The sequence below is a fragment of the Cucurbita pepo genome, chromosome 4, assembly GCF_057944985.1.
Source record: "Cucurbita pepo subsp. pepo isolate OVF chromosome 4, ASM5794498v1, whole genome shotgun sequence".
Classification (NCBI taxonomy): Eukaryota; Viridiplantae; Streptophyta; class Magnoliopsida; order Cucurbitales; family Cucurbitaceae; genus Cucurbita; species Cucurbita pepo.
Genome location: NC_141801.1, coordinates 8,576,823 through 8,597,604, shown reverse-complemented (window position 1 = coordinate 8,597,604; position 20,782 = coordinate 8,576,823). Strand labels below are relative to the sequence as shown.

General features: G+C 33.1%; 1 protein-coding gene and 1 non-coding gene across 3 annotated transcripts in view; both read right to left on the bottom strand.

The window, feature by feature from the left end:
- Window positions 1-444: 444 nt before the first annotated feature.
- On the bottom strand, window positions 445-605 carry LOC111794142 (U1 spliceosomal RNA). Its single transcript, XR_002815035.2, has one exon. It is a non-coding gene; the product is annotated as a U1 spliceosomal RNA (small nuclear RNA).
- Window positions 606-2,401: 1,796 nt separating this feature from the next.
- The window catches only part of LOC111793387 (ARM repeat superfamily protein), a 45,814-nt gene continuing 27,433 nt past the window's right edge, over window positions 2,402-20,782 (bottom strand). Inside the window, exons 15-44 of one of the 2 annotated variants that reach the window (XM_023675233.2) lie at window positions 20,160-20,308; window positions 19,924-20,051; window positions 19,794-19,851; window positions 17,296-17,393; window positions 15,710-15,794; window positions 15,494-15,559; window positions 15,371-15,430; window positions 14,445-14,531; window positions 14,071-14,257; window positions 12,729-12,772; window positions 12,522-12,650; window positions 12,293-12,424; window positions 12,152-12,204; window positions 12,020-12,068; window positions 10,657-10,715; window positions 9,964-10,115; window positions 9,712-9,857; window positions 9,469-9,597; window positions 9,300-9,385; window positions 9,062-9,177; window positions 8,801-8,913; window positions 8,534-8,657; window positions 8,146-8,267; window positions 7,090-7,273; window positions 6,787-7,003; window positions 4,606-4,927; window positions 3,838-3,977; window positions 3,327-3,451; window positions 3,006-3,207; window positions 2,402-2,692 (exon numbers count right to left, since the gene is read on the bottom strand). In XM_023675233.2, coding sequence (XP_023531001.2) covers window positions 2,605-2,692; window positions 3,006-3,207; window positions 3,327-3,451; window positions 3,838-3,977; window positions 4,606-4,927; window positions 6,787-7,003; window positions 7,090-7,273; window positions 8,146-8,267; window positions 8,534-8,657; window positions 8,801-8,913; window positions 9,062-9,177; window positions 9,300-9,385; window positions 9,469-9,597; window positions 9,712-9,857; window positions 9,964-10,115; window positions 10,657-10,715; window positions 12,020-12,068; window positions 12,152-12,204; window positions 12,293-12,424; window positions 12,522-12,650; window positions 12,729-12,772; window positions 14,071-14,257; window positions 14,445-14,531; window positions 15,371-15,430; window positions 15,494-15,559; window positions 15,710-15,794; window positions 17,296-17,393; window positions 19,794-19,851; window positions 19,924-20,051; window positions 20,160-20,308 — 3,650 coding nt within the window. In that variant the 3' untranslated portion in view covers window positions 2,402-2,604. Of the gene's footprint in view, window positions 2,693-3,005; window positions 3,208-3,326; window positions 3,452-3,837; window positions 3,978-4,605; window positions 4,928-6,786; window positions 7,004-7,089; window positions 7,274-8,145; window positions 8,268-8,533; window positions 8,658-8,800; window positions 8,914-9,061; window positions 9,178-9,299; window positions 9,386-9,468; window positions 9,598-9,711; window positions 9,883-9,963; window positions 10,116-10,656; window positions 10,716-12,019; window positions 12,069-12,151; window positions 12,205-12,292; window positions 12,425-12,521; window positions 12,651-12,728; window positions 12,773-14,070; window positions 14,258-14,444; window positions 14,532-15,370; window positions 15,431-15,493; window positions 15,560-15,709; window positions 15,795-17,295; window positions 17,394-19,793; window positions 19,852-19,923; window positions 20,052-20,159; window positions 20,309-20,782 lie in introns of both variants that reach the window. The other variant, XM_087122995.1, reaches the window with a different exon arrangement.

Below are 20,782 nucleotides of genomic sequence, written 5' to 3'. Positions count from 1 at the left end.
TTAGTTATATTTTTGTTTGTGTCATATTAAAGATACGATGTGCAAGCACAGTAGTTCAACTAAGAAAAATGGGTAATTCCAAAGAAGTCCTTTAGCCTTCATATGTTCTCCATCGAACATCACACTATTACAACTCAAATTTGCAATCTAGAAGAACATCTTTTTAACTTTCAACTAAATTCTTTCGAAAAAAATAATCTCAGAAGATGTTCGTGTGTAAGCTTGCAAAGCTATTGACATCAAATATCTTTCATGTTTTAATGCTTTCCACATCTTTTGCTATATAATTTTTAAGATAATAGATCCCGTCTCTAAACTAACCATCGACCTGGAATACGATTATAGCCATAAAAAATTAATTACTCAAGAAACATACCACCTAGTAAAGATTCACCGAACTCAAAAGAAGCATAAAATTAACAAGGATTGAAACTAGGAGTTTTGAAGGGGCACGCGTACACTAGCCCCGCTACCACAAATTACAACATAGGTTCTACCGCTTTGGGCAGACCTTAAACGGGCACCCCTCCTTAATGTGCAATGGAGGTCACCAATCTAGACCATGAACCTCCATGATTGCCCATTGACCCCGTTCAAGTAAGTATGTTCACCAACACGCCATCACATACCATTTATAGCATATTGGAGGCTCCCTTGCCGCTCACTTATCCAATGTGGATCTTCTTTCTCAAATCTCAATCACCATTCTCCATCGCATCATTTCATATAGTTTTGGCTTGAATTTTCGAACAACTAATTCATTGATTTAATTTGAAATATTTTGAACATTCCAAATAAAAATTTTTGGTTTCTTCCAAACAATTTCAAAGATAATTGTAATTTAAAAAAAATTCAAAATTTAAGGGAAAAAAAGAAAGAAACCTAATACTTATATAGTTAAAATATTAAATTATCGTTTAAAATTATCATACATTAGTAGAGAAAAACAGAAAGAAGAGAAAATGAAAAGAGAGAGCTCATATTAACTAAAAGATACAATTATCCCTTTGGTATTTTTCTCTAATATAACATTAATTTCTCCATTTAGAAAAGTCTAAAAATTATGTTATCGACTATGAAATAGAATCCTTGTGAAAAGAATTAATTTGTGAAATTTCATGTCCCACTTGATAACCATTTGGTTTTTTTTTTTTTTGCACAAATCGAATTTTTTGAGAAACATATCGAGAGAGAATTGTATTTAAAAATAAGTTTTGTGAAACATGAAAAGATCAATTTTATCATTTATATGAATAAGTTATTCTAATTAGTAAGAATTCAACGGGACCTACCCTTTTTTTCCTGATTCGAAGGGATCCTGTTGAGTTTTTAGGCTTTCACATCTACACCTCAGTTCATCCCATTATTATAGAGATAGTTCGTTTTGTTATCTATTTTCAAACATATTTTTTATTATATAAAAATAACTCAAGTTTAGAAAATTAAAAAAATGTATTAAACTTGTTTTTTTATTTTAGAATTTAGTTCAAGCACAAATTTTCAACAAAAATAAAATAAAACAAACCATTATCAACTACATGTAATTTTTAAAATTACTAAACAAAATACTCTTCTTATGTAACAAAACACGTAAAGGTATATATCAGAATCATACCTTAAACTTAGTCATGTCAATTAAATCCTCAAATGTCAAACAAAGACTCCAAAAGAAAGAGTCGATCCTCAACTAAGGGGAGACGTACTTTGTTCAAGGGAAAGTGTTAGATGAAAGACCCACATCGGCTAATTTAAGAAATGTTCACGAGTTTATAATCAAAGAATACTATCTACATTGGTGTGAGGCCTTTTGGAGAAGCCGATGAGAGCTCATGCTCAAAATGGACAATATCATACCATTGTGAAAAGTCGTGTTTGTCTAACAATATATACACACACGATGCTAGGACTACACATATAATTAGTATTATTTGCTTAAAATTTGAATACAGTATCAAACCTACAAAAACCACTTATTACATATATTTTTATACTCATTCATGCTAACGTGCTCTTATACTCATTCATGCTAACGAAGCATGTGACAGGTAATAAACCAAGATCTTAGGGTTTTACATGTTTTTTACTTTTAATTTAGTTAATTTAATTTTTCAGAAAATTGCATCATTTATTAATTTTAAAAATATATTATTGAATTAATTTGCTTGTTTTAATGGGATCCCAAGTTTAGTTTTTAATAACAGGAAGAAATAAATACTTTTATTATATGTTAATTTTTAGTTTTTATTATATGTTAAATTTGCAATTAAGAAAATACAAATATTTAGCAACAAAAGCTAAAACAAGTTATTATCTGAAGTTGAGAACCAATAAAGAGTTTTAAACGTATAAAAAAAAAAAAAAACATTCAATTCTCGAATAATCTTAGAAAAAGCACAAAGGGTAGCACCAATAAATAAAAACTAAGATTATCAGAAACAGAATTACAAGAATGGTGCGAAGAACATGAACAATTAAGTCTTTACAATAACTTAGGCACAAAACAAGAATTACATGGAGAACATTAACAATGTCTCTCTGCACGAAAACTCGTGCTGCTCGATAAGAACGGTATGAAGAACATGAACAAAATTAGTCTTTGACGACTCAGTTGGCTAAGCTAACCTTATCGAGAGTCAACTCCGTCGTGATGAGTCTAAGCAGTCGTTGGACCAATATCCTCACCCTTGGTTCTCTGTTCACAAAAAGAACGAGAAAATAAGATAAAACACAAGAATTATACCATTAACATCAGCTGGACTATCCACTGCACATGTTCTTCAATAGTTGATAAAAACAAGTTAAACTGTCTATGCAAGGAGATAAAAAGAACAATCAGAACACAGTAACTCGACTTCAACACCACCCACCATTACATTCTATATTTATCCCGACTATAGTGTATCGTGTCGAAGGGTTTCATACGCCAGCGAACTCTTTATCTTAAGCTATATATAAACTGCCTTGTGATGCATGAATTTTTCTTTTTAAGACACGGCTATTTTTACCTCGAGATGACAAGTTCACAGAAGGAAGGAAATAAAACGAGTAGGTGAGGACGTCTTTCATGACTCTCCTCGTTCAAGTCAATCTTCAAATGTGAAGGCAAGGGAAGAACAGAGGCAGTGTCGTAATGGATCTTGAGCCGGGCTAGTTCTTGAAGAACATATATGATTTCGTCAAGCCTTGCTGTAGGCAACGGACGCACACCTGCTTGTAATTGTAAAATTCAAAGGGAATAGTGAGGAATAGCTCAACACCAATCAAGAACAAAATAGCTAATCATTTTTAGTTACTCCTAACAAAAGCAAACAAAACTGCACACCTACCTAAGTCATTCTCGTCGATCAGGAACCTGCTCAAGATGCATTGGCATCTCGTCACGAGTAACAAGATCGAAATTTTGCTGACTTCACATCTTGTCGAGCTCCATTTATCATCTTCTTTGTCATAGCTGATAACATGAAAATATATGGTTTGAGGGATTAGAATGCTTAATTCTCCTCCTAAAACTTATGAGTGGGTCACTATGCTTGTGGAATGATTTATCATTTAAAAAAATACATAAATTGTTCGCTCAATGGTTGCAGATGATCTGGAAAGATAAAATCTAAGACAGGTTATCTAAACTTGCTTTGGGAAGCACGTGCTTTTACAAGCAGACATCAGCCTTGCGGATCCGACCATGTTATTTTGCTTGGAGCAGTTTCACAGACAAGATAGTTAGATCATGCGACTTTTCATCTTATAATTGCAAAAAGACCAGGTAGTTGATATTCCATCTTCACATTAAAGTTAAAGAACTAAAATTACACTCTTGAGGTCATTTTCAAATAATACCTGCTCAAAGAAAACAACTTCTGCAAACAGATCAAGGAAAATCTGCTACAGTGGATGGGCATTAGCTCTACGGTCTCAACGGGCAATGAGCAGGTTCGTGCTGCACATCGATCCAATGTGGAAACAAGTCTTTGGAGAACCTATGAATTATGATGTTGAAAGGAAATAGAAAATTAGTGAATTATATAAAAATGAGCATCTCCAAGGTTGCTTTACAAAATGATATTGTAAATTCAGTGACTGAAAGAACAAATGACGTGAAAGTTCTCATATCTGATGAGAAACTCTTTATTAACAAACTATGAAAAATGAAGCACCCTATTCTACATTATCAAAACACCATGCACAAGAATTAAATAAACAAACAAAACCATATATTTTAAAAAATCTGGAAGAAATTGAGGAGCAATCAATTAGTGATCTAAAATGAGATATTACGAAAAGTGTGCAGAAACCAATATGCAGATGGAAAAAGCCTAAAACTAGAAAGGATATATGTGGGCACGGAGACCGCTTAGGCATATATCGACGAAGATCACACATCGAAACTGGCAAGCATGCAAAGTGGACCACAATAACGTGTGTGTAGACATTAGCAGTAAAATTATGGTAAACAGAAAAGCAAGGAAATAACTCCAAATCATTTGAATGTCCTTTTTTTGTTGGAATCAAGCGATTTATCAATCAACTATAGCCAGAATAATATCAATTTTCTTGAAAAGCAAACTGATGAGATTGCAGGACGAAGAGGCAGCTTGAGAAAATTACATCATGAGGTGCATCAAGTGGTGATTTAAGAATCTTGTCACCCAGAACGTTTAAGAGAGTCATCTCAAGATCCTCATTAGTTTCCAGTGACCCAGATGTCACTGAACTGGATAGAGCTCGCCCACAATATCCCACAAGGAAAAATTCATAAACATCCGCAACTTCCTTCCATATACGAGTTCTTGCTGGTTTGCTAGTACCTGGATCTGGTAGAACATTCCTAGTTAAGTTTTGTACGTCATCAAGAAGTATCTGATTAAAACCTTCGACAGCCAATCCCCAAAGTGCGCCATCGGGGTTTTCTCTTCTTGTTGTCATACACCTAAAAGACAGTATTCAGTTACTTATCCTTGTACAGAAATTTCTTACGAACTAAAATAAAAAGAAAAATAACCAATAGCCATTTTGGAACGACCTAACATCTAAACTCTCACAGAACTCACATGAGTAATGTAAAGCCAGAGCACCATAATATTTTGCTAACACATTAATCTAGAAACTAACAGATCAGCAATATGTCAAGTATGCTATCAATTCCCTTTTCTTGTCAGGGTCCGGGCAAGATCTAACTCCATTCACCCCACAGTTGATTGAAATAACAAGAGAAATTGAAAAAGGTTCTAGAGGGAACCTTAACCGCCACAAGTATTTAGTGAGTGGACCTTGTAAATAATAGGTTGCTAGGACTAATGATTTAATCTGCCTCCTCTATATGAAGGGTCAAGAGTCTAACAATGATACAAACTTAAGTAGAGCAGATCACAAACTCAAAACAGCAAGCATAGCAATCAGATACAGTTCTTTTTTTTTTCTTTTTTTTCTTTTTAAATGATAAATAATGATTTTAGTGATGGGTTGAAATTACAAGAGGGAGAAGGGAATACAAAAAATCCAAGCGAAGAAAATTAAAAAAGGTCTTCCAACCAGCACGAAGAAAGTATAAACAATAAGAGTTAAAAGAAGCATAAAATTTACACCAAAGAGAATAATAACACCAAAGTTACTTCCTCCTGCAGCAACTAATTATCAATCTCTAATTATATCTCATATGAGGGTTTACGGCTTTCACTTCTAGCTTAACTAACATACTAATTCCCAATAACATCCATGAACCTCTTAAGAAAGTTGTAAGGCTGGAAGAAATAAAAACCCTTGACAAGAATGGAGCTCAGAATCACAAATTTTGTCCCGTACCAATAATTGTTCTTTTTCTTTCTTCTACACCGTTGAATATTTTTCTTATTATACTCCACGAGTATTTCCACATTCCTTTTTTTTGCGTAATAGGCATCCATAGAAGGGAATAGAACCCTAGTTAAATCACCATATATAAGTCTTCTTTCTTACGAACAATATTTCCTATAATAGTGAGTTCTCTAGTGCAATTACCATATCTTTTCCTACAGTGTCAAGTTCTCTCAACAATATGGAAGAAACAAGTAACAAAGTCATTATTAGCTACACAACAGAAAGTAAATAAAATTCTAACCAATAAAGAAAACTTTAGTTTGTCTGATATGTCCATGTTTGATACATATCATACATCAACACTTTTTGGGCATGTTTTCAACATAACTAAACACAAAAGACATATCAAGTACTTTTGGAAGAAACTAGAAACAGGCTAAGTATTTTGTAGACATGTCCAAACATGTTTTTCTTTTGGCTAAACTATAAAAAATATCCTTGAACCTTTTCTTTTGTTTAAAAAAGACTAAAGTTGCAATATTTCCTTTGACCTTCCATAAAAATTTCAAAACTACCTTAGATTAGATACTAGTTTGCATGTTATACAGAAATTCAATGTGGTGGTGACTTGAAAATCTAAAATGGTGGGGTGGTGATTGGCATGCTTGTCTAGATTAAGTCTAAAAAACAATATTCTGTCATGTCAACTTTTTGTCCTAACATTCTAATAGATTTTTACTCTATGGTAGTTTTGAAATATTTATGAAAGTTAACGATAATATAGGAACTATTGAAAGAATGAGGTAATTTTTAATCAAAGGGAAAAGTTTGAGGGTATTTTTTTTTTTATAACGTAGCCTTTCTTTAAAATCAAGATATGAACTTTTTATGGATGAATGTAAGAAGCAAAAATGCTCAATGAACATGCTCTTACCGACACACTACCAGTCCACCTTTTCAAGAAATTGAGTAAAAGAGTGTCAAAATCTGTACCTTCCAAGACCCTGGACAATTTCAGGACAAATAATACATTTTTCAACCATTGGTGCATGAAGGAAAAGCTCAACCAACGCAGGAACAAGCTTTTCTGCAAACAGGACATTCTGAATGCCAACTGGTGTAACTGCTGACACTGGAGACACAGACTGAGAAGCTTCATCGTTTGAGGATGCAGAAGCAGCTCTGGAATGCCTTTCGTTCTTTGACCTCCCTTGATATGCAGAAATACAATGTACAAGTACCAATTATAAGAGATCAAGGAAAAAACTAGGAATTTCACCTAACAAATTTCACTACCTGGAACAAGATAACTAGTGCTTGTTTGATCTCCATCATTTTCATGTATTGAGGGAGAACCTGATCTTGGAAGATATTGCAAAAATTCACGCAGCAAAATCAGCCACATTGAAGAGATGGCATCAGTAGGACGTAAAAGTGGTAATATTTCCAGGATAGTTCGTAGCTCGGGGGGGACATGTCCCTGGAGAAAGAGAGAATGTCTCAGCAAGTTAATAAGGAAATCAACAAACCGCCATTGAGTTCTTTACTTCCTATAGAATCTTTTCACAAGTACTACAGAAAAAGAATCCAGATGGCTACATGTGTCTCTTCTATGTGAATGGATGGAGTGCAGATTTTTCATCTAAATCAACAAGAAATTTATGTACTAGTCTGAAACTCTTTAATTTAGACCTTCACTCATCTTTATATTCTCTGATCCCGCCCCTTTTAAGGCTTGGAAATCTATATATTCAATAATTAATGTAGCATTTTTGAAATGCTAAGTAGTCATCATAGTTCTTTAATTTTGCTTCACTTATTAATTCAGTCTATACCTAAATGCCTCGACCATTTTTTTCACCATGGTGAAAACTTGATTCATACAATACGTCATTTTATGCTCAATCAGAATCCACACCATATATTAAGTCAAATGTCAACAAAAAAATGTAAGAGTGCTCGTTTAGAGTTCGGAAAAAGTCAATCACATTAAGATGTTTGAGCTAATAAAATCTGGCGACATCATTTTGGAGCTAAAGTTCAGTGCCCGGAGTCTACTTTGGTTGGACAATGATTAGGTAATTTCCTTAATTTGATTTCTACAACAATTAACTTTGATATTGTTATTCATCCATGCTAACCTCTAGCTCCAAAACATTATATCTCATCAATACATAATCTTAATTCTCCCGTCTAAAACTGACAAACATGATCTTTCCAAGCAATATCATAAAATTCTTCAATTGAAAATGACGGAACATATGAACGAATTGTAAAACCAAAAATAAAATTATCCAAAAGTTTTTTTCCTTTAAATCGAGCAAGGAAAAAAGAGGGTAAAAATGAACTTACAAATTCAGTTTCAAAGTTCTCGTTAGTTATTATTGCTTGTTTAATGGCCAAATCAACAACTGATAGCAATTGTGTGTACATCTGGTTGTCAAACATCATTTGTGCTTGCACATACAGCTCTCCTGTAAACAATTTAACAGACGGAGAGCGTTAATAATGAGCATGAAAAGCTACATATTATAAGATCACAGTAGCATCAAGTTAATATTAAAAATCTTTTATATTATCTCTCTGATCCTATTGTGAATCTCACAAATAACTGGATGGTTTCAGCCTTCATATTTGATTAGATTCACAAATGTTTAGGGATTGTTTCAGACATATAAGTCAATGAAGAGACATATATGTAAAATATATTTATATATATTCATTAAAAGTAAATCATTACCAAGACCATGCAAAATTTCCTGCTTCACTTTGCTAGCAGCATTACCACTGTAGTGTGGTGACTTTTGAAGTACAAGCTCATACACATTAAGTACTGAAACAAGGTAAGTCATTGGCAAGTTTCCCTGTTCCACAAGTTAAAGAGCAAAGATGATTCAGGTCATTTATTATCATTTATATAGCAAGTCGATATGAATTATGTTTTCAGTATATGCCAATGGAAACATGCATATGAAACAAAAATTTCTTTGGTTTACTCGATGTTTACCTTGGGAGAATGGGAAATAACTGTAGTCTGTAGACAATTTATTGCTGCAAGAGCTACTTCTTTACTACCATTTAGAATGCTATTCTTCACAAAAAGAAGCAAAGATTCCCATTCTGTAGTAAGAGAAGCATGCGACATTATTATGAACAACCAATGTAAAGCTGTTAAAGATGAATTAAACAATATAGAATATGACAGATATACACAGAAGTAAATAAGAAAGTTTATGCTATGATGCTAAAAGATTGACGATTGACCTACCAGCCCAAAAATTTCTTAAGCTTCGGAGGAATGGGAAAAAAGAACGTAATATACGTGCTATTCCAGAAAGCACCAGAACCAGCGTTTCATCCCACTGTTTCTGAGCAGTATTACGACTGCAAATGCATGTAGTATGAGAAAATAATATACAATAATTTTATCTATTTTAGGAGTCAGGAAAGTAATATAAAAGAACAAAAGTGATTATATTTAGGCAAGGATCAAGATTAATACAGACGAGTGATGTATAAGCATATGGACCGCCTTTCCACCATGAGTTCCCAGTTCTTTCCCTTGCCATTCATCTTTGGATGAGGTTGCAGCCTTCAAAACAAAGAGTTCAAAGGCCGTCAGCAGAAAGATCAGCCGAAGGTCAAAGTATAGTTATGTTATCATATCACAGTTACCATGTGGGAAGCATGGTCTAAAATGGGGAAAACGTAATCCCAAAGACAAGTCTCCCAAATGCTTTCTGAAAGCTTTTGACCATGACTTCCAAGACTCTGAAAGAGTGTCCTGATAGCTGAATTTCGGACCTGAAGGCATACGAATGTGCGGATATTACTAGCTTATAGTTCATAGGAATCACAGTTAATTCTACATATAAACGCATCAAGGTGGACAAAATGAAGGTAAGGCTATTATTCTACCTCTGGCCTATCATCAGCTCCAAGCTTATGAAGCAATGAGAAAACTGAAAACAACAACTTGTTGCAATCAACCATGTTTGTGAATGGAGAAGCATCAGTGTGAATGGAAGCCTCAATCATTTCCTCCTCAGTCCGCTCAACGTTAACTTGTTTAGAGACAGCAGGCACGTCCACAATAAAGCCATTTTAGTAACAGCAAAGGGTGAACAAAAAAACAGCTAATGACAGAGGTATAACAGTATACACACTTACCAGGGAGGTTACTTGCTTCCTTCTCACCCACAAGATCATGTGAAAGCCGCTTAGCAATAAAATCAGTTATAGTCCACAAAAGCCCTATTGCTGTTAAGCTTATATTTAACTCCGTTTTTTGAGCACTGTATGCTCCTGTCACGTCTACACATCTGCAACATGCAAATTGATATCAAAGTAAGAATTTCTACATCAAAAGGTATAATAGTGACGCTACTAGCTCAAGTTTCGGTTCTTGTTTTTATGTTTATTCAGATCAGCTAGAACCTAAAGGTGGATGAATCGATTAATTAGTGTTATGATAGCCTCCTGCGTTCAATAAATTGGTCCTTGTGGCCAAACACAGCAAGTTATTCCAATTTAGCCAAGTAAATTTCAGATTCATTTTACTTCTGATGGAATAAGAATGCTAATTGTTCTACACTCAGGGAAAAAATATAAGGCCAATAAAATATCTTGATACAAGAAAATAATTCCTGTAGGCAGTGGATCATCATAAGCAAGAGTATAAATACATACCAAAATTTTAAACATAACGCTCCATTCTTTGATAGAACATAATAATTACGAAAGCAATAATTGGGTGAAGACATGTGAAGAGGGAAGCATACAAAGTATAGTTCATTGTAGAGGGAGCAGAGTGAAATAAGAAAAAATTCTAAGCGAATAAAAATTCCAAATAGAAGCTCTTACACACGAAGGCATTCTTGTGGTAAGCTGGAAAGTCCATCGTTCAATATCACACGTAGACTCTAAAAGGAAAACAAAAATTAGATTATTTTTATGTAGACAGAATTACTAGTATTTAGCTGTTATAAAGAAAATTAAGCAAACAACTATGTGGAAACAAAATTAAGTAATTGGAAGAAAACTGCAGATATAACAGCATATAGGCATGTATCACCATCCACAGGTCGAGTCATGAAATCGAAAGTTCATTAGACCTTTCAATGCAACAGATGGACATGGATATGGATTTGCTATAAAAACAATAACAGCAGACGGACTATGTGATAGTAATGCATCAACCGAGAAAATTATAGTTGCCTAAAGTAAAATTAAAGAAACTACAGCAATCTACATATGTGGAGCAACAAAGAGCAACCTAGTGCAGGGAGTAACATGTTTAAAAAATAAGTTATAATTCTTCTACAAAGGAGTAAAGGTGTAAAAAGTCAACCATGTATACGAACTATAAGACCAGATTGACACATTAAATACATTATTTAGTAAAAAAGGTGATAATCAAATAGAGGACAGTGAACAAAACCAATTCAGTAGCTCACTATCATTTGCAAGTTACGAAGTATTGATTATATTTACTTGATTGATTACTTTGTCCCAGTTATAAATTTATCTAAAAGATCAGGGATATATAACAAAAATGCTGAGACACACATCTATTTAACAACTTAAGAATGAGTACAGATAAGACTTTCGAGTGGACAAACATTATTCTTAAACAGGGGATTGTATGAACATGGATAACAGAAAGGAGGATGACAAGACCCTTCCAAACGAAAGTTAAGATTAACAAAAACCCTTTCAATCCAGATTGATGAGGGAGAAATTTTTGAAGATGTATACAAATATCAATAGATGGTCAGAGGCTAAAAAATGAACAAAATCAGAAAAAAAAAAACCCTCCAAACTTCTAGACATTTCTTTCAAGCCGTAAATTCCAGGCAAGTTATGGCATGAGAGACTTCTAAAGGAGAAAAATGACTTTTTGGAAGCTAAGACCCCGTTTAATAACCATTTGGTATTTAGTTTCTGGTTTTTGTAATCTACTTTTTTTCGTATGTTTTTTAAAATCAAGACAAAATTTTGAAAACTAAACAAAAAAAAAAACATAGTTTTCAAAAACTTGTTTTTGGAATTTGATTAAGAATTCAATTTTTTTTTTTTTTTTTTGGTTAAGAAATATGAAGCAAGAATTGATGAGAAAACTAAGAATTCAATTTTTTGTTAAGAAACATGAAGCAAGGATTCAATTTCCTGGAAAGTATAGAGGACGTGTTCTCAATAGTTAGAAAATATTGAATCATTTCCTAACCTGGAAGCCAAGAGCAACAAGGTCTTTCTCAGAAGCATCTGCAACAGACCTTTAAAATACAAGTAGTTAGAGAAAAACTTAACAGCACGATGTTTAGGTAATTGAAATTATAATAATAGGTGATACCCAAACCTTAACAGCTCAAGAATATTTGGCCAACTGTAGTGTAATTTCTCTCCATGTCTCTGAGTTTTTCAAAGAAAATATTATGAACTTGGGCAGAGATGGATACATAAAAGACGGAATTTATCTATTGTTAGTAGCATAAGTTACCTCTAAAACATGCAGAAGAATCTTTAATGATCCTGAGCAAACATCAATGCTTTGAGAAGACGAATACAGAGACTGTAGAGGAGATATAACAGAACATTCCAGTGACCTCAGCTTTTCAAGCCTGTTTTCAATCTAAAACAGATGCCCACGTGCACCCAAATCATAGTTAGTTTTTCTCTCACACTTTATATAAAACACAGAAAAGAACCACGATGAGAATCCTAACAACCTTCAAAGAGGTATGATGATTAGGTGAGGTGAAATCTAGAAAGGGCTCTGAACCTAAAACTGAGCAGATTGATTGGTCCAATGCATCAAGTGCTATATTGCGTACATGCTGATTGGAGTTATTGGCAAGCTGCAAATCCATTCATGGAAGGTGTAAAACTTTTTAATTAATGCAAAATGGAAATCAAAGAAATTGAAATGTCGTTACCTCAACAAAATGGCCAACAACTTGATCCCATAGTGGTTCAACTCCTATCATAAAACATACAATTGATTCACTGTGTGAACATTAGAACATTATAAGAGTTTGTGATGAATTTCGGGAGAAGTATTTTTAAGTGAATCATATTTCACACAATAATATAGGAAAATGCATTATTTAAGAACTCCCTCTAAAAGCACTTTAACGTATGTTTTAAGTGTTTTTTTAATCACTTTTGACTAGGTATCCAAATACTCAAAAATTTAAGAAACTATGCACTTTTCATTCTTCTGATGTAGTTTGGGATTATCGTGGCTGTTAAAATAACTATTGCAATTGTGCTTTTAGCAAAACTAGCAATAATCTGAAATATATTTAATGTTTGGTAAATTTCATTTTTAAACTTGAAGTAGTAGGCTATAGTATGCAATAAATTAACAGTAAATTAATGTGATTAGTAACAATTACTAAAGTAGAGATATCATTTCAGCTATTTTTATATTGGTACTGAATATGCCAAATCTTTTATAAGAAAATTATTTGAAATCTTTATAAGATGTAAGTTACAAATTATTCTGTTCATTCTAATAATTGGAAGAACAGGGAAAAACAATAATATTATAAAAACAATTGAATCAAACACAATTTTTTCTAGTTTAAATACAAAGAATATAAGAAAGATATACGTAAGGACACAAATGGAATTTTTCAAATTTTGTTAGAGGAGGTGATAGATTTCTAGAAAGCTGATTGCAAAAGCAACTGTCTACGTGATTTTACACCTAAGATTAAATTGGTAAGTGATTTTATATAAATTAATAAATAATCAATTCAACCGAACACTCTAGACCATTAAATTTCTTCTATACTTACTTTTGACCTTTGAAAAACTGGCCTAAAGGTCCTCCCAAACTTCCATCAAGAATATAACTTCCAGAGATAAAAGATTCTAAGAGCAGCATATCATTTAACTTCGGATATTAACAAGAGAATGACTCAGAGAGATCAGATATAGTACAACCACAAATGAAACAGTCAGATTTTTCTTTACTGCCGGTTTGTGCATGGTTCAAGTAACCAAAATGAGTAATAAATATAAAAGAAACTTCAATACTTGAACAATGATCCATAAGATGGATGCATCATATACAGATACTATGAAAATTCACATAATAACATGGGATTATAATGGCATAGCTCCTATTTTAAGCATGCTTTACCATGAGTTTGGTGCACAAACTAACATATCTGAGACAGTACAAACTTGCATTATACATAAAACTGATAATGGACAGATATGTTCACAAAAGCATAATTAACAAACAGAAAATCCATTGATTTGACATACTGTGAAGATTATTGACAAGGATACATATAATCCTTTCCACAGAAAAATTGATGCTCCCAATTTTCTGACTTGTAGCTAGGCCAAAACCACTGGAACCACTAGTCAGATATTGATGAGAAAGCTGACATAATGCTGAAAGAAGGGAATTCACTGCAGATATGTGCATCAGTGCTGAGCTCTCAAATAGCTTCAAAAAGAAGAAAAAAAAAGGTAATTAGGGGAAGCGCACAATAAAATCTGTATTTGGCGGGTTACTTTCAAACCAATTCTCTGTGAAGTTACTTTCTTTTTCAAGAACTGGTATGGCTTCATTGTTTCTTCCTGATTCACGAAACTAGCAGCACTGTCTTTAAAATAGTTTATTAAAAACTTACCTGAGAATTTAAAGAAGAAAGAATGTGAAAGTCACTGTACTGGCCAGATGATTCCCTTGTAAGCTTTGGGACAGTGGTGGATACCTCCTGTTCGCACAAAGGCAACAAATATGCAAAAGTAACAAATAGATCAATAGAAACTGCGAAAAGTGGTACATCATTGGATGAATGAACAGCAGGTTAAGATAAGCACAGAATTACTATATGGAGACAAAGCCACCTAGTTTTGTTCAAAAGAGTATTCACTGAAAGGTTTAAAAGAGAAGTATACTCCGACCTTCTTTTTTGTTTTTTTTTAAATCATACAGACATTTAAAAAATTTGTACTGGCTTTCCACTTGAGAATTATTGATGAAGTACGTTGTTTTGCATATATGTTGGTACAAATGATTAGTGGATCAAGTGAGTTCTTATAACATCCCAAGGCTGACCATGGTTCATTGATACAATTGTCTAATAACTAATGACTCAGTTGTTAAAACTGACAAACTAATAGTTTAAGAACAAGCCAAGTTAACCCTAAATTAAAATCTTAAATGATTAAAAACAGTAAATATAGGTAACCTATTTGGTCAAATAAAAACCAAAAACTACTAAACATTACACTACATTAAAAATAAGGAAAATGTATTACAGTGGTACAAACTCAAAATTCCTTATTCCTATGTTAAGATACTACTAGATACAAAAAAAAAAAAGCTAATAACAGGTTTGGGTATCCCATTAGATAGGTTAAGGTATCTACTCCTTTCCTTGAGATCGAAGGTCCAAATTTCCACCCACATTTGGTCTAAAAGGTTGGGATAAATTTAATATTTTTCCTTTTCCTATAGAATAGATCATATCAAACTATATGATCATTCTAGTCTCTGACTCATTCCATAAGAAGAAAAAGAAAAGGAAGCTCAACCATAGATTAAAAATACCTGTGTCATGGCATGTGGTGAATGAATTGCACGGTCTAGAGCCGCAAGAGTATCCAAGACCTAAAATCAACACTTCTTATCATAATCTTTCTCTAATTACAAGTGAGAAATAAGTTAACGTACCAACACCCAAGATGGACCCAGCACATTGTGCAATCGGTGGGCAATATTGAAAAGAGTCCTCAAGGCCTGAATTGAAAAACTATGAGAATCAACTAAATTATAACTATCATATTACACTTTGAGATTCAGTATGGAAGGCATAATTTAATTAAGATAAAGAATGAAAATTCAAAAAATATTCTATGAGAGAAAATGAATGTAGAAACTGGATTTAACCTGCACATTCTTGGGGGTAAGGACAACAGTATCCCTTTGATCAGTGAAAGGCTCCAATCGTTTTAAATTAGGAGACTGGGGGATGCTGCAAAAACATTGGGTTTAAGCATGATAACACTTTCAAGTGAGAACAGTTTGGTCGTTAAAATCAAAGAGCATGGATTCTCGAGGGTGTCCATCAGTGAATTGGTATCCATATACAGAAACACACATAATAAATAACCTTAGCTTCTCAGTACAAATTGAGTACAAAATAAGCTCCACAAGTCAATGAGAAACCTTCAAATATCAAACTATGCAGAAAAACTATCAGCATTTAATAGTAGTTATTAGGTAATATGGTTTCTTGGAAGAGTAGAAAACAAAATGTGGAAATTATATATGTGAATTAGTCTGGATATTGTGCATGTGAATTAGTCTGGATATGTCAACTTCTTATTGAATTGAGATTTGATATCACATCGACCAAATTGTGGTGACTATGGTATTTCATGAGCGAACTAAACCGACTTTCATTTTGTACATGAAAGGAAACAATAAGGTTCTTTAATAAGGCTGGAGAAAAATTAGGAATATTTTCTAAAAGGCAATAAATGAAACATGGATAGATTACCTCTATCAAGTTGGGCATGATAAATATAAATGCTCCAACTTGAGGAGAGTGTTAGAGCTCTTATATTAGTATAATTATAGTTTTGTAAATATATTTTGTGTTGTCTTTTATTGTCTTTCTACCTTCTCCTACTTAGATTAACCTTGTACACTTGTATATATATCTCCTTAGTGAATCAAATAGAGGAATTCTAGTTCTCTCAAACCAATAGTGTTTACAATCGCATACAAAGAACATTCAAGTACAATTGATCATCCTATCTTGTAGAGCGTTCGACTCTTAGGCAATTCATTTCTAACCTAAAACTTTAAGGTTGAAATCGAATAGATTTGGGAGTTTTACTGTTTTTGAATTAGGAGTTCACATATCCAAAAAGTTCCTAATTTCAATTCAATAGGGTTTTAATATCATTTGATAACAAAGCATTTTTGTTATCATAACAATAATTTTATAGGAAATCCAAGATGTTACAATATGCACATGCTCCACAAGTCGTATCAACAAGGTTTAATTGTTAAGAAAATAAATTTAAGGTCAGCTCAAATTGAAAAATCAAGGTCATGTGCAGCAACTAACCCCTATGGTAATATTTTCATTCTTCCTTAATTTTACTATGGACTCCACATTGCCCTCTCCCCTAACCCATCTCAATTCCTTAAAATTATAGTTGTGCATCCCACATTCTATTTGAACCCCAATCTTAACTTTGACCTTGATTTTTTTATTAAAATTACTATTATTTATTGTTATCAAATATATGCTAGATATAAAGAAAATATTAGAAAAAATTAATAGGGACACGTCTTCCTATTAACTTCAACCTTGATCTCAACCAAGTTACTGTTCATATTAGGAACAAAGGTGCTTCCAAATTAAAATTATACATACATGCTAGTTCTCGTGTTGAGGAGATAGAGAGAATTGAAAAAAAAAAAATTGAAATTGTTAAATTGGTTTACATAGAACTAAATACCTCTTCTTTTCTGCTCCACTCGGAAAATTAATCGTAAATTTGCAAAGGGAGGCAAGAAATGAGTTCAATGGTTCAACGACATGGAGAAGTCCGCATGCCTGTGAATCATCACACTTAATCATGATACAGCAGAGTGCATATAGAATATTTATCTCTAAACAGAAAATTCTACTTTTCAGGAAAATGTGCAATATATCTGCTCTATAATTTGGAGAGTTAGTTCTTCCATAATTTCACTTTTGAACTTCCCAGTAATTTTTTTTCCCCTTATGAAGATTGTGTCTCTTCTCATTTTTCTTCCTTTTCATCAGAAAGTTTGTTTCTTGTTTGGTAAAAAAAAAGCTAAAGCTCAGAAGTTTTCATCAAAAGAATTCTACATGATCCAGGTATGTTTCTAGGCCATTATTTTGTAATTTGAGAACTTTTTATCATTTTCATCAAGTAGGTTGGTTGTAAGATTCGTTTTTGCCTACTTCAAATTATTTAGTTAGAGAGCTAGCACATGTTTATGGTGCATAAACTTAAAATCCTATCCTGTTATATTTTTTTTTTTAAAAGGAGAAACAACTTCATTGATGAATGAAAGAAAAAGGAGTAAAGACTCCAAACACCAAAAGGTCTTTCTCCATTTGATGACACTTTGGGTATCCAATCACTCAAGGTCTTTCTCTGTCGTCAAATCCATACAAAAAACTTGGGAAGGTTAAATACTTCCTAAGAATTGATGTAATAAGAAGCAAGAAAGGAATCATGTTATCGTAGGTAGAATGTGTATTTGACTTGTTGGCTGAAACAGAGAAGTTAGGTGCTAAATCAGGTACTACCCCAATAGTGGCCAATTTACGACTCACAAAAGAGGGGGAATTGCTGAAAGAACCTGAAAGCTCTAGGAGATTAGTGGGAAAACTTAATTATCTTACGATAATTGGACCAGACATAGCATATTCAATGAATATTGTGAGCCAGTATATGTGCTCTCCTATAATTGATCATTGGGCTGCATTGGAACAAATTATGTGTTATTTGAAGGCTGCTCTCGAGCATAGTTTATTAAATAAGGATTATGGTCCAACCAATATAGAATGTTTCTACGACACTAATTGGGCAGGATCTAAGGAAGATACAAGATCAATTTCAGGATATTGTTCATTTGTCTGAAGTAATTTGGTTTCTTGGACGAGTAAGAAACAAAATGTGGTGTCATGCTAATTAGAATATAGAACACTGACACACTATGTGTGTAAATTAGTATGAATATATCAACTTCTTACTAAATTGGGATTTGATATCACAACACCAACAAAATTCTGGTGTAATAATCAAGCAACTCATCATATCACATCCAACCCAACATTTCATGAGCGGACACAACATATTGAGGTCAACTGTAATTTTGGCATGAGAAAATACATTAAAGTTTGTATCCATAGGATAGGTAAAGATTAGAGAGCAATTAGAAGATTTTTAATGAAAGCATTAAAGGGAGCATTTAGATTCTCTCTAACAAGTTGAACATGATTAGCATAGATGCTCCAACTTGAGGGGGTGTTATAATGCTTAAACTAGTAAGTTCTATTATTGTAAATATCTTGACATAGTGTGCTTTATTGTCTTTTTACTAACCTTTCCACACTTCTAGACATATATCTCTTTAGTGAATGGAATAGAAGTATTCTAATTCTCACATATTTGGTCTCACAACAACAATCTTCACGAGTATGCGTTCTATATCCTTCATAGATTCTTTAATTGCTTTCTGGTTTGGTATTTTGTTCTTTAGTTTGGCTTTTTGTTGTATTTTTTTCCTCATCATGGTCTTTGTTGTATTTATTGTTTTTGTACTTACTTTCACTCCTTTTTGGAGTTTGTATTTTTGGGCATTGGCCTCTTTTTCACTATATCAATAAAAAAATCGTCTCTAGTTCAAAAAACAATTCTAAATATTGACAACTAATGCTCCCCTCAAGTTGGTTTAAGATTTCTTTCATAGCCAGCTTATCAATTAGTTTGTCAAATTGCTTCTCGAGAAGTCCTTTAATTAGTACATCAGCAATTTGCTTTGTCATCAGAAGATAAGGAATACATACTGCACATGGATCCATCTTTTCTTTAATAAAATGTTTTTCAACTTCAATATGTTTTGTTCTAACATATAAAACTGAATTATGAGCTATCAATATGGCAACTTTATTGTCACAAAAAAAATTTTATAGGCTTACTTTAAGGAACTTCAATTCTTCATGTATTTTTTTAATCCATATGTCTTCACAAATTTAACGTTTTTTAACTTCATCATGTAACTAGATTCCCTCCGACAAAGGAAAGATAACCAAACAAAGATCTTTTAATCATTTATTGCAAGACTCTCCAGTCTATTTTAAAACTTCATTTGATCAGTTAAGTTTCTTCATTAAAACAAATGTCACCAACTACACTTTTCTCACAACAACTCTCATGAAAAGCACCACAATAAGATAGCAGTAATCATATTCAGTCACCTGTGTGAAAGCTTGATATCCTTTCAAGATCTCCAAGACAATAGCCTCCCCCTGGGATCTTTCAACAGAAGCTCATTTCAATGTTCTGCGCCAATTATGAACATACTTTACCGAAGAAAAATTAACATACCTTGTAAGAACAAGGGACAATGCATCAAGTATTGTCAGCCACAAAGAATTAACCATTGAAATGCAGACACTTGCTAATCTTCCGTTGCACTTTCCTGGTGGATCATTATCAGACCTGGGAGATTCAATCTATAATATCAAAAGAATACAATAAAGTATGAGTCCACTTCACATTGCATCTTAATAAGAGACATGATCATAAAGTATATTAGAAAGGAAAAATGAAAGCCAAGATACCTCCCCGAGGTCAACTGCCTCATCAGTTAAAGTAGCCACAGTAAAGACAACACCTAGCAGGCCCTCAACGGCCAGGGTTATTGCATGCGCTTCACTAGCAACTAAAACGGTGGCATTTGATGCATCACCATCGAGACTCCACTCTATCCCTGTAGAAAATGTGAGTTTTAATCTTCTGAGCATAAATATGAAAGGAACTTGCTAATTCGTTAAGAAAAATTAAATAAAATAAAATTAGTAAAGCATTTTAAATTTTTTTTTTTTTTTTTTTTAAGTTAAAATCCCAATTTTTAACATAAACTGCATTCTTGTTAACTGAGCCATTTAATCTCATAGAAGGAAATGCTGAATCTCTTCTATAATTTCAGGCCAATAGAGTTTTAACAAACTAATCTTTAATTTTCTAGGGATTTAAAGACAAGGAACACTCGTTCTCCTAACCTTCTTACATGACACGAATGTCTTTCGATAAGAATTTCATTTTATGGGGGATAAAGCATCCCCAAGCTATAGCACATTAGCTATATAATGTGAACAAGCTTCGGTTGATGAACTTCTGAACAATTGAAGCTTTTATTGATCATAATCTATCTAAGAATGTTAATTCGTTTAGGATTTTTGGA